The sequence below is a fragment of the Erpetoichthys calabaricus genome, chromosome 14 (assembly GCF_900747795.2).
Source record: "Erpetoichthys calabaricus chromosome 14, fErpCal1.3, whole genome shotgun sequence".
NCBI classification, from domain to species: domain Eukaryota; kingdom Metazoa; phylum Chordata; class Cladistia; order Polypteriformes; family Polypteridae; genus Erpetoichthys; species Erpetoichthys calabaricus.
The window spans coordinates 99,241,348-99,253,345 of NC_041407.2; the positions used below are offsets into that span (position 1 = coordinate 99,241,348).

At 43.5% G+C, this 11,998-nt stretch overlaps 1 protein-coding gene across 1 annotated transcript in view; it reads left to right on the forward strand.

The window, feature by feature from the left end:
• Positions 1–7,558, forward strand: part of wipf2b (WAS/WASL interacting protein family, member 2b) — a 69,035-nt gene extending 61,477 nt beyond the window's left edge. The window contains exon 8 of the mRNA XM_028818594.2: positions 5,784–7,558. Coding sequence (XP_028674427.1) covers positions 5,784–5,824 — 41 coding nt within the window. The 3' untranslated portion in view covers positions 5,825–7,558. The remainder of the gene's footprint in view (positions 1–5,783) is intronic.
• Positions 7,559–11,998: the final 4,440 nt, after the last annotated feature.

Genomic DNA, 11,998 nt, shown 5'->3' on the forward strand with positions numbered 1-11,998 from the left:
GCTTTTTTGGGGTCAATATAGGAAGTAAAAGGGTAATTTTTTTTTAATGAGAATTTACCAAGCATTTACTGTATATGGGTTACATGGGGATAATTTTTTTAACTTGATTTTTAAAGATTTCTATCATTATGAATTTCTTTCTGCACGTTCACCTTTTCTGATCATTTAATCCTTTATTTCCTAACGAGTTTTTGCAGCCTTTCAGCATTCAGCATCATTTGTCTGGGTGTCTGTCCAACGTGTTGTTCAGATATAATTAAGGGAGCAAACCAGACAGCAAATTAAATGGAAAACAATCTGTGAATTAGCGAGTAAAGCTATGCAAAAAATATAAAAAGTATTTTTAATGTAAAAATTACACTACTCTGCTTTTCTGAATGCTGAGGAAAAAGAATAAAAAGTTCAGTGAATTAAATGGTATCGGTTAGAGGTAAAATTGACTCACTGGTTGTAAAAAAAAAAAAGTCCTGCCACATAGGGTCCCAGAACTGAGTTTGACTACCACTGGTCTAACACCCTCAGCTGTTTGATGGGGTCAATACGGCTATTAATTCCCAAGAAAATTATTTGTGAAGGGCTGTGTATTTAAGAAGAGTTTATAGGCTGCAGTGTTCACAGCTTCATGCGTGTCCCTAAATTAGGGTTTTGTGGATTATGAACATTGTGTTTGTGTTTTCCCCACATATTAATCATAATACAGTGTACCACTATCCCTCTTATCTTTGCAGAACCTTTTAACTTTTTTGTGTGTGAGGGCCAGATTTCCATTTTTTAAAATTAGTTAATAAACTTAATGATACTGAAAATGTAACTTGTCTAACTACAGATGTCTTTATAATAGGTTCAAATCCAGTAACGTGGCACTTTGAAATAATAACATGAACCTGCCACATCACCATAGTAGAATTAACTGCAGTTCAAATACAAACAAGTAATTGTAAAAATGTTCAAATCTCATAACACAACATGCATGTCTGCTTCAGATACAAAACATTTTTGTGATGATTTTGCATTCATTACGTTTGTTCATTTAGCAGAGATGGTGACTTTCAAATCCCGCATGGAGTAGTTGTTTCTATTTTTCTAGAATTTGAAAACTGCAACTTTTGTGAGCCAATACTCCTTTCAGCCAGTAGTGTGCAGACTTGGATTTATACATCAAGGTCTTGACCATTAGGCCACACTTCACTTGCAATTATTAGCCACACTTTATGCATGGCATACTTTTCTTCACAAATGTATTTTTTGTCATTGGTCACAATATCGTCAATAAGTTTAACTAAAATTACAGTTGCGCCAGTTTGAAGGAATTTTTTTAATACACATGTATACTCATACATGCTTCCCTACTTGTATTTACAGTATATATTTTATCTTATTTATTTATTTTTTTTCTGTAAAACTTTAATTCTCCCTTGGGGGAAAAATAAAGTATAATCTAATCTATATTGCTATTGTACAACAAAGGACCCTTGCCAGCCTTCCTGAAAAATGCTAGTTTTGACCATGTGCTATATCTTGTTTACCTTAGTCTATAGGATGATTAACTGCTCTTTAGCTTTCATCTCTTATGAGATGAGACAGAAAATTGTTTTAGAAATAATTTCCCTCACTAAATGGATAATAGTGTTGATAATTGAGGAACTTTATTGAATGTGTTTGTTACATCAACATGTATACAAAATGATACAGCGCATTGCTGCAACCCACCACATGACAAACCAACTTGGGACCCCAGGTTAGGACCAGAGTGCAGCCATGCAACGGGTAACACCTCAGCGCCACACTAGTTCAGATGGAGTGGAACCAGTGTGAGGTTTTTTATGGTGGCTGGAGTGCCAATTCTGCCACCAACCCCCAGGTTTTTCCCTGCAGGGTGGAGGGCCTGCATGCAGGGCTGGATGCAGATTAACGTCATACCCAGAATGGAGCAATTGCAGGTTAAGGGCCTTGCTCAAGGGCCCAATGAAGTAGAGTCACTGTCTGGCATTTATGGGATTCGAAGCGGCAACCTTCCGATTGCCAGTGCAGATCCCTACCCACTCCGCCTTATTCATCTCTTATCAATGCCTATGTAAGCCTAGAAATGTCTTTGCCCTATCAGAGTGGCTCAGAGCACACACACACACACACACACACACACACACGGTGCATTTATTGTACTGGTAACTAACTAGGTAAGTAACTATCAGAAGATGGGTACACTGTGGTCATAAAGGGATGGACATGTTCAGCAACAATACTCGGGTAGGCTGTGGCATTTAAACAATGCTCAATTGGTACTAAGGGAGTCCCAAAGTGTACCAATAAAATTATCTCTCGCACCATTACATGACCACCACCAGCCCGAACCATAGATGCATTGCATTGACGCCAGATTCTGACCCTGCCATCCAAATGTCGCAGCAGAAATCGAGACTCGCCAGACCAGGTGGCGTTTTCCAATTTTCTGTTGTCCAATTTTGTGAATTGTAGCCTCGGTTGCGATCTTAGCTGACAGGAGTGGCCCCAGGTGTGATCTCCTGCTGCTGTAGCCCATCTGCTTCAAGGTTTGACATGTTGTGTGTCCAGAGATGCTCTTCTGCATACCTCGGTTGTAATAAGTTGTTGTTATTTGAGTTACTGTTGCCTTTCCATCAGCTCGAACCAGTCTGACCATTCTGCTCTGACCTCTGACATCAGCAAGGCATTTTTTGCCCAGAGAACTGCCAATCACTGGATATTTTCCCTTTTGTGGACCATTCTCTGTAAATCCTAAAGATGGTTGTGCATGAAAATCCCAGTATATCAGCAGTTTCTGAAATACTCAGACCAGCCTGTCTGGCACCAACAGCCCTGCCACGTTCAAAGTCATTTCAGTCACCTTTCTCCTCCATTCTGATGCTCAGTTTAGGTCGTTTTGACAATGTCTACATGCTGAAATACATTGAGTTGCTGCCATGTGATTGACTGATTAGAGATTTGTGTTAACAAGCAATTGAACAGTTGTACCTAATAAAGTGTACCTGGTGTGCGTGTGTGTGTATAAAATAAGGAAAATAATGAGATGGTCCCAGTTTAAATGCTTGCATACCCTTTGTTCTTAATACCGTGTATTGCCCCCTTTAGCATCAATGATGACATGTATTCTTTTGTGATAGTTGTGGATCAGGCCTTTGATTTTTCTCAGGTGGTAGTGCTGCCCATTCTTCTTTGCAAAAGGCCTCCAGGTCCTGTAAATTCCTGGGTTGCCTTGCAATGAACTGCATGTCTGAGATCTCCCCAAAGTGGCTCAGTGATTGTGAGGTCAGGAGAACTGTGATGGCCACTCCAGCACCTTCATTTTTTTTCTGCTGTAGCCACAGAACGATTGACCTGGCCTTGTGTTTTGCATTACTGTCATGTTGCAAGATGCAAGTGCATCCCATGCACAGCTAACGGACTGATGAATGTTAGTAACATGCTGCGTTCATCTTGCCATCAATTCTCATTACGTTACCTGTGCCACTGTAGCTCACACACCTCCAGAACATCAGAACGTCATGGGCCTTGTTGCGTCCTCTCCAAACACGGCATTTATGGTTGTGATTATAAAGTTCAATTTTGGTCTCAAAAGACTTTGTTCCAGAGGCTTGTCTAGATGCTGTTTGGCACATTGTAAGTGGGCAGTTTTATGGCGTTGGCACACTAAAGGCTTTTTTATTTCAAGTTGACCGTGCAACCCGTTTTTGTTCAAGTACCTCCTTGTTGTGCATTTTAAAACGGCAGCACCACTTGTTTGCGGAGAAGTTCGACAAATGATCTTGGCAGTTTGTGGCTAAAATCTCGGTTGGTCTACCTGATCGTGGATTGGTAACAACAGAACCCCTAAGTTTCCACTTTTTTTTTTTTTTTTTTATCAGTGTCTGAACACTGATGCCAGGCATTTTCAGGTCTCTGGTTATCTTTTTATGTCCTTTTCCTGATTTCTACAATTCAGTATCCTTTTCTTGCTGGTCCTTTGACAGTTCTTTTGCTTTCCCCATGGCTTGGTATCCAGCAAAGTCAGTGCAGCTCTGCATGAATTTAAATTGATTATTTATACACAGACACTGATTACAATCACAGATGTTACAGGGGTGGACACTCCCCCTTAATGTAAAGCTGGGTCTGTCAACCTGTGTGTATTATCAGCCCCAACATTCAAGGGTATGTAAACTTTTGATCACAGTTAACCTTTACACACAGCGTTATGTGATAATAAATTGCTTCGCCTGAGCTCACTCCCTAATTACATTTCTGTCATAGCAGTAATTGTAGTATATTTGTAATAAATGCTAAAGTCTGCAATATTTTGACTGACCTTTGTCTCTTAAAATACCATTTAACTCTTTTAGGGCGGATGTCGACTTTTGTCGACAGGAGGGGTTGAAGGCGAATGTCGACAAAAGTCGACATCCAGGGATAGGGGGCGACAATCAGCTGTTAATGGCGACAAATCTCACTGTCACGTCACAGGCATTCCCTCTGTGCTTGGAGGAATGCTAGACTCGTTGACTCGGCAAATAAACCTTGCGTGTGCGTGAGTTGCGAAATGTGAACAATGGCAAGATGGCACCGACATGTGAAAAGGCAGCGAAGCAAGTGCAGAAAAGAAAACACTCGGCAGACGATGTTTTGCGCATTATCGCGGAGTCGGACTCTTGATTTTTCAGAATCGGACTTTATTGGCAGTGATCAGGAGATCGAGCAAGAGAGTTAGAAGCAGGCATCAGCTGATCAGACGCCAGCTGATGCCGCGCGAGCGGATCTGCTGCCAGTTGAGTGCCTTCGCGCAGCCGATGCATCTACAGCAAGGTTCGCATGGGATAAATACACAGACATTGATCCGTTGAGAGCCGATCTGGCTACCGGAGTTTACAAGACGGCATGGCTTGCTGTTGGACACGACAGATCACCAGCTGCTGTACTTCAGGCTGCTCTCTCCTGATGCTGCTTTTCAGCTACTGTCAGACGAGACAAACAGGTAGGCAGAGATTTTTTTTGAATCGCGGGCTGCGTTTGCATCGCATTCTCGTTTTTCAAAGTGGAAACCCACAACGAAAGACTAGATGAAGCACGCTGTGGCATTACAAATAGAGATGGGACAGAACTGGTGATATAACTTCAGGGAGCATTGGTCCAAACGTGTTTTGTCCCCTGGTTGCTTAGGTACGTGCTGCTGCAAAGTTTTATTCACTTCTGTAATAAACAGAAGCAAATCCCATGGGGTGAGCCAGGCTATAATGCCATACATAAAGTTCATAAAGTTTCAGAAGATGAAAAGAGGTGACAATACGGTTTTCATGCAGGCAGAAAACTTGGTGGCAGTGGCATGGCACGATGGCAAATGGGTGACTTGTCTCCCTACAGTACACACTAACAATATATGTTAGAAAGTGCAGCAACAGACAATTGAAAAATAGGCACCAAAGCAACACGTATTGTAAGGAGTGCAATGTGGCAATGACTGAAATTGGCTGCTTTGAGCGAGATCAGACTTTGCTGTGTAAAATGTATGTGATATGTATGTGAAATCATAGAGTATGCAGGCTCATACAACATGCAAGACAGTAACATTTGTCAAAAGTAAATATTTTTTGTTGATTTGATATGTTAAACAATTGCCTTGTGTTCTTTTTTAAAAAATGTTAGTTTTTGGAAAAATATTCAGCCCTGGGAGAAAAGAAACAAAAAAAAAAATTAGCCCTAAAAGAGTTAAAGCCTTTGCTGTTAGCCCTGCTCCTACTGCAGCTAAATTTTTCTCTCCTCTTCCTTTCCCATAGTGGTCCGAGGTGCACCTCCTTTGCCACCCGTGGGTAGGTGAACAACCAGCCTTGCAGAGTGGAGTAATCGTAGCTTCGCTATTTCTGAGGACGATGGACTTGGCACACAGACGCACCTCCTCCCAGGCTTGACCAGACTCTTCTGGGTGGAGGTTTTCCTTCCATTCTGCTTTTCCACCCTAGCATGAAATCCTCCTGGCTTCCCGCTTACTTGTGCCCCAGACCCAAATCAGCTCGTTCAGCAGTGGACTTGTGGCCATGTGGAAAAAAAAAAAAAAAAAAAAAAAGATACCAAGGAGAACTATGCATTCCATAGCTGTTAAACGTGAGGGTCTGGATATGCAATTTGAAAAAGGGGCAGTGGCAGTTGTGGCACCAGTGTTTAGCCATGTTGTTCTTTATTTTATTTTTTTGTTTCCTTTTTCTTTCCATTATTACTGGCAGGCCTCTTCTTTCTACCTGCTTTCAATAACTAGGTCTCTCTACATTCAAGTACTTGCCAATAGGAACCATTTCTGCACTTCAGGAGCAAAGGAGCAAGCGCAGGGAGTAATACCTAATGCACTTTGAATATTGGACAACCAGAGACGAAACATGCGCTGCTGTTTTATTTTGCAATAGAGAGATGGGGAAAAAAAGGCCACATCCTAATATCAGATGAGCTGATATTGCACAGTGACCTCCACAGTGAATCAGGTAATGGGTGGGGGGGGGGGGGGGGGGGGTCTTTTTGGGGGTTATGTTTTGTAGCCTCACGGAGTCTGTTACTCTAAAGAAGCCTGCAGGTCTCTAGATGCATACCGCCTGGTGATGTTGATTCAGGCTGGGAGAAAATGTTAACAAGTGCATGCGTGGAAAGTGGCGGTGCTGGTGAGAAGACGGGAGCTGCTGCTGTTTGCGTTTGATAAAGCGAGCACACACGAGCGGGCGCTGATAGCGGGCTTTGCCTCTGCAGGTGAAAGAAAGGTGAAACGGTGATGGTGGCAGTGACGTCCTGAAATGTCTTGAAGAGAGACTGGTACAGGGTGTGAACCAATCACTGCTTGCCCTCCCACTCCCCGCCACTCCCTTCCCCAGACTGCTGCCCGCATTGCCTTCTTGGTCAAGGAAGCAACACTCAATTGTCATGCGACTAGTCCAAGTCACTTTTGGCAGTTATTTTTTTTTTTTTTTTTTTTTTTTAGGAAGAATACAGAGTTAAAAAATTATCTTATTTTTATAGTGGTGGGGGGCTATTGGAATTAGTTGTTGGACTTTAAATTTAGGAGGTCACAGGTTTTTTTTTTTTTTCTTTTGTTTTACGGTTCTAAATCAGGAAGTGGGTTCTGTGTTGTTTACAGCTCTTTTAAAAGTTCACCAACGTTTTTAAGGTAAACACTAATCAGTTAATTTTTCTTTGTGTATTAGTTGTCTGAATGAAGAGGGAATATAAACTGAATTTGATTATTTCTGCCGCAGACCAAAAAGCCATTATGTGAGTCTGGCTGATTGCCAGTCATTAATCCAAGAGAAGTGCAGGAATTGGCGGAGAGACTGCAAAAGAATTTCTGACCTGGGAGGCAGAGAGGGTCTTGCCTGTTCTCTGCCATCCTCTTAGCTGAGGGGGAATCCATTTACAGGATAGCATCTTGTGCTTAAAGGGGGTATCTCAGTGCACTCTCTCTGGCAGCTTGGTGGGCACAGGAGGCCTAGCACTACACTAGATTTTTATTTTCTGCCCGTGATAACCAATGGGCCAAGAACTGTGAATGTTTTCTGTTTTTTTTTTTTTTTCCCTCCCCTCTCCCCCCTTAAAAAAGGGGTGGTCTCTGAAGTGTAGGAGGCACTCAAATTTGCACTTTTCTTTTAATATGTAACTCTAGTCGTTATTAAGAGGAGGTGTTTGCATTTGGTGTTTACCTTTACATAGCAGCTAGTTAAATCCAGCTTTTATATTCCCTTTTCCTCATTCATAAACTGTCCTAGCAATGTTTGGGGAATTATTGTTTATTTTATTTTTTGGCCTTATGATTTCTGTCGGTACATTATTATGATGACAATGATAATAAATATTTACACTAAGAATGGGGGAATATGGTAACCGGTAAAATGTGCTCTGTATGTTGTGTCACAAAGGTTACAACATGGCAGTGCGGGACATCCGGTTCACTGAGGGGCTACAGAGCGGGACATCCGGTTCACTGAGGGGCTACAGAGCGGGACATCCGGTTCACTGAGGGGCTACAGAGCGGGACATCCGGTTCACTGAGGGGCTACAGAGCGGGACATCCAATTCACTGAGGGGCTACAGAGCGGGACATCCAATTCACTGAGGGGCTACAGAGCGGGACATCCAATTCACTGAGGGGCTACAGAGCGGGACATCCGGTTCACTGAGGGGCTACAGAGCGGGACATCCGGTTCACTGAGGGGCTACAGAGCGGGACATCCAATTCACTGAGGGGCTACAGAGCGGGACATCCAATTCACTGAGGGGCTACAGAGCGGGACATCCAATTCACTGAGGGGCTACAGAGCGGGACATCCAATTCACTGAGGGGCTACAGAGCGGGACATCCGGTTCACTGAGGGGCTACAGAGCGGGACATCCAATTCACTGAGGGGCTACAGAGCGGGACATCCAGTTTACTGAGGGGCTACAGAGCGGGACATCCGGTTTACTGAGGGGCTACAGAGCAGGACATCCAATTCACTGAGGGGCTACAGAGCGGGACATCCAATTCACTGAGGGGCTACAGAGCGGGACATCCAATTCACTGAGGGGCTACAGAGCGGGACATCCAATTCACTGAGGGGCTACAGAGCGGGACATCCGGTTCACTGAGGGGCTACAGAGCGGGACATCCGGTTCACTGAGGGGCTACAGAGCGGGACATCAGGTTCACTGAGGGGCTGCTCTGCCAGGAATGTTCTTCTTGAAGTTGATTAGAGCGATGAAGATGAATGTTACGTCTTCTTCAATAGTCATGTAGCTTTATAAATAGAGGTGAACTCCCTGACTGACCATCAAGATGCTCTTTATTATTTGTAGACACCTCGAAGGTCATTTTTCACAAATGGATCGATCTTGTGGCTCAAAGGCCCATGAAAGTGATTCAGCCTTAGTGAAATATGAATGCTGGAAATGTTAGAGAAAGCTACAGTCGCATCCCTCATTTAAGAGTCACAAAGGGCGATCTTAGTGCCATCTGTTGCAGAATTGTGGAGATGATGTCCGTCTGCCATTCAGTGGCATTGGCATTAGAGGCCCGTGTGTATCTTTTTTATTTATTTTTTTTATCTTAATAATCACATGCAAAAAGTGTATATGCAGAAAAATAGCACCATCTATTGATATCCAAAATTGTTTATTACCTGAAAACTATCATCGTACAAAAAAAAAAAAAAAAAAAAAAATCTCACTCCGTATTGTAAAACACACAGGAGCTGTTCACTCTCTACGGATGTCCATTTCTTGTGTATTAAGATGTGAATGTGTTTTATTGTCTGAAAGCTTAATGACATCTTTCCATTTCTTTTGAACTCTCCATTGCCATCGTCAGTATTCTGCTATTTAATCTGATTACATTAGTAATGACCCTTAGGAAATCGGCACTCTTACCATCTCAAGATATCCTCCATTGTTCTTTTATTAGGTCACATTTGTGACCCACTGGGTTGGCAGCTCTGAGCAGCTGTTTATCCTCCCGTTAGCTGTGAACCCCCCCAATCTCACTGAGATTGCACAGGTGGTGAACCAGCTGAGGGGAGGGAAGGCTGCAGGGATCTGTGGTATCCGGGGTGAACTTCTCCAGGCTGGTGGTAAGGCTGTCCTCCTAGCATTGCAAGCAATCTTTGTTTCCATTTGGGAGACTGGCATCATCACAACTGATTGGAAAACAGGACTTGTCGTCCCTATCTGGAAAGGGAAGGGCGATCGCCTGGATTGCGGCAACTACAGGGGGTAACGCTGCTCTCTGTGCCAGTAAGGTCCTTGCTAGGGTCGTCCTCAATAGCATCCGTGATCACTCGCTCACCTACCAGCGACTGGAGCAGTCTGGATTTACACCCGAGAAGTCAACCATCGACCACATCCTGGCACTGAGGGTTCTCATGGAGGGCAAACGTGAATATTGGCAGAGTTCCTTTGCAGCCTTTTGTCGATTTTTCATAAAGCATTGGTTCAGTTAATTGAGTTGGCCTGAGGGACATCTTGAGAAATTGGGGAGATCCTCTCGAGGTTGCTGGATATCATGGTGGGCCTGTACACTGGTACTGGGTGGTGCTGTGCAGAGAGGAGGCGCAGAGCCTCTGTGGTTTTTCCCAGTTGATTCTGGTGTTCATCAGCGGTGTGTTCTGCTCCCACTCTGTTCAATGTCTGCATGCACTTGGGTGTTGGGCAGGGTCCTGGGCTCCAGCAGCTGTGGGGCATCTGTTGGTAAAGAAAGATGCACTCTTCCTCAGGTTGCTGGAAAAGGGGGTCTGTGGCACTCCAGATATCTGCAAAAGAACGAAGGTCCAAGTCTTTAGAGTCCTGGTGCTTCCTGTTTGCGAGACATGGCCGCTATCCAGTGACCTGAGCCAAAGACTGGACTCCTTTGTTATCTCTTCAGAGCGTCCCCTGGGTACCACTGGTTTGACTTTGTGTTGCTCACAGAGTCCTGAATGAGGTATGTGACCTGCATTGTGTCACGCGATTGTTGAGGACCTGAGCAGCCGGGCCAAAGGGACGCCCGTATAACACCTGGCTGCGGCAGATAGAGGGTCATTGCTACGGGGTTTGGATTACTGGACTGTGTGTCTGCCTGGGGAGGTTGCCAACCAGGATCTGGAGCGGTTTTATTGTGTGGTATGTGCGTCGACACGCTGTACCAGTGCATGCTCCCCAACCTGACCTGATATCTGACTTGTTCCTGTGCACTATTTTAGGTGGAGGTGTTCAGTTCTCACTACTGTTCATAAGAATGTCATTGGTATACTGTAAATTTCTTCGTTAGCTGTGTACCATCAGGTTGAAATCCAAAAAATCGGCATAAACCTTTGCAGTGTTCCGTCTATTGGAGTGTAGTTTGTAATGCATGTAGGAATCAAATGCATTGCAGTTGTCATTCCAGCAGACTGAGCATCGCAAACATTTGTAGTAATAAAATGCGTATGCTTGTTTGTGATGCACCATCTGCTTTACTGGCAAATGCCATGCATTTTATTACTATAGTGTCTGTGTATCTGTGGGTCAGCCTGGTTGCCGTGTCTCTGTCAGTCCAACAGATGGTACATCACAAAAATTTGTAGTAATAAAATGCATTACTGCAAATATTTGTGATGCTCCATATTTTGGAATGGGAAATGAAATCCATTTTATTACTACAGTATCTGTGGGTCTGCCCGGCTGCTATGACTCTGTCATTCCTACAGATGGTGCATCACAAAAATTTGTAGTATTAAAATGCAATATGTTTGTCATTCCAACAGATGGCATATCGCAAACATTTGTGGTAATGCATTTTATGATTACAAATGTGTGTGGTGCGCCATTTGTTTTAATTGCAAGCGCCATGCATTTTAATACAATAACGTCTGTGTCTGCCAGGTTACCGTGTCTCTCTCATTCCAACAGATGGTGCGTCACAAAAATTTATAGTATTAAAATGTGTTGCTACAAATATTTGTGATGCCCCATATGTTGGAATGGCAAGTGAAATACATTTTATTACTACAGTATCTGTGGGTCTGCCCAGTTGCCGTGTCTATCATTCCAACAGATGGTACATCACAAATTTTTACGGTAATGCATTTTATTACTACTACAGAATGCAAGCCTTACTAAATTTACATACACAGCAGACATTTAGCACATGGAGGTGCAAGGAACTGTTTATGGTGTTAAGAAGGAAAAAACGTTCCATCCCAGCTGAAGCAAATCACAAGAGTGAGAGAAGGCCTCATTCTGTTTGCATGGCATGTGTATTTAATGTTTGCTTTTATGGACATTTTTGGGGAGGCTGGTTCGATTTTGAGAAATTCTTCCTCTTGGTGGCTTTAATGGCAGAGCAGCAGAAAGCTGTATAAGGAAAGGCCGCGCCATTATGTGCCATGTCCCAACTTGCTCTCTGATTTCACAGGGCACACGTGTCTTTGCCAAGCGTGGTTTAACTTATGTTCTACTGTAGCCACCAGGTGGCAGCTGAAGTTTGAAATGGAAAACGCTGTTGCAGTTTGTCACCCGCCGCTTGTCC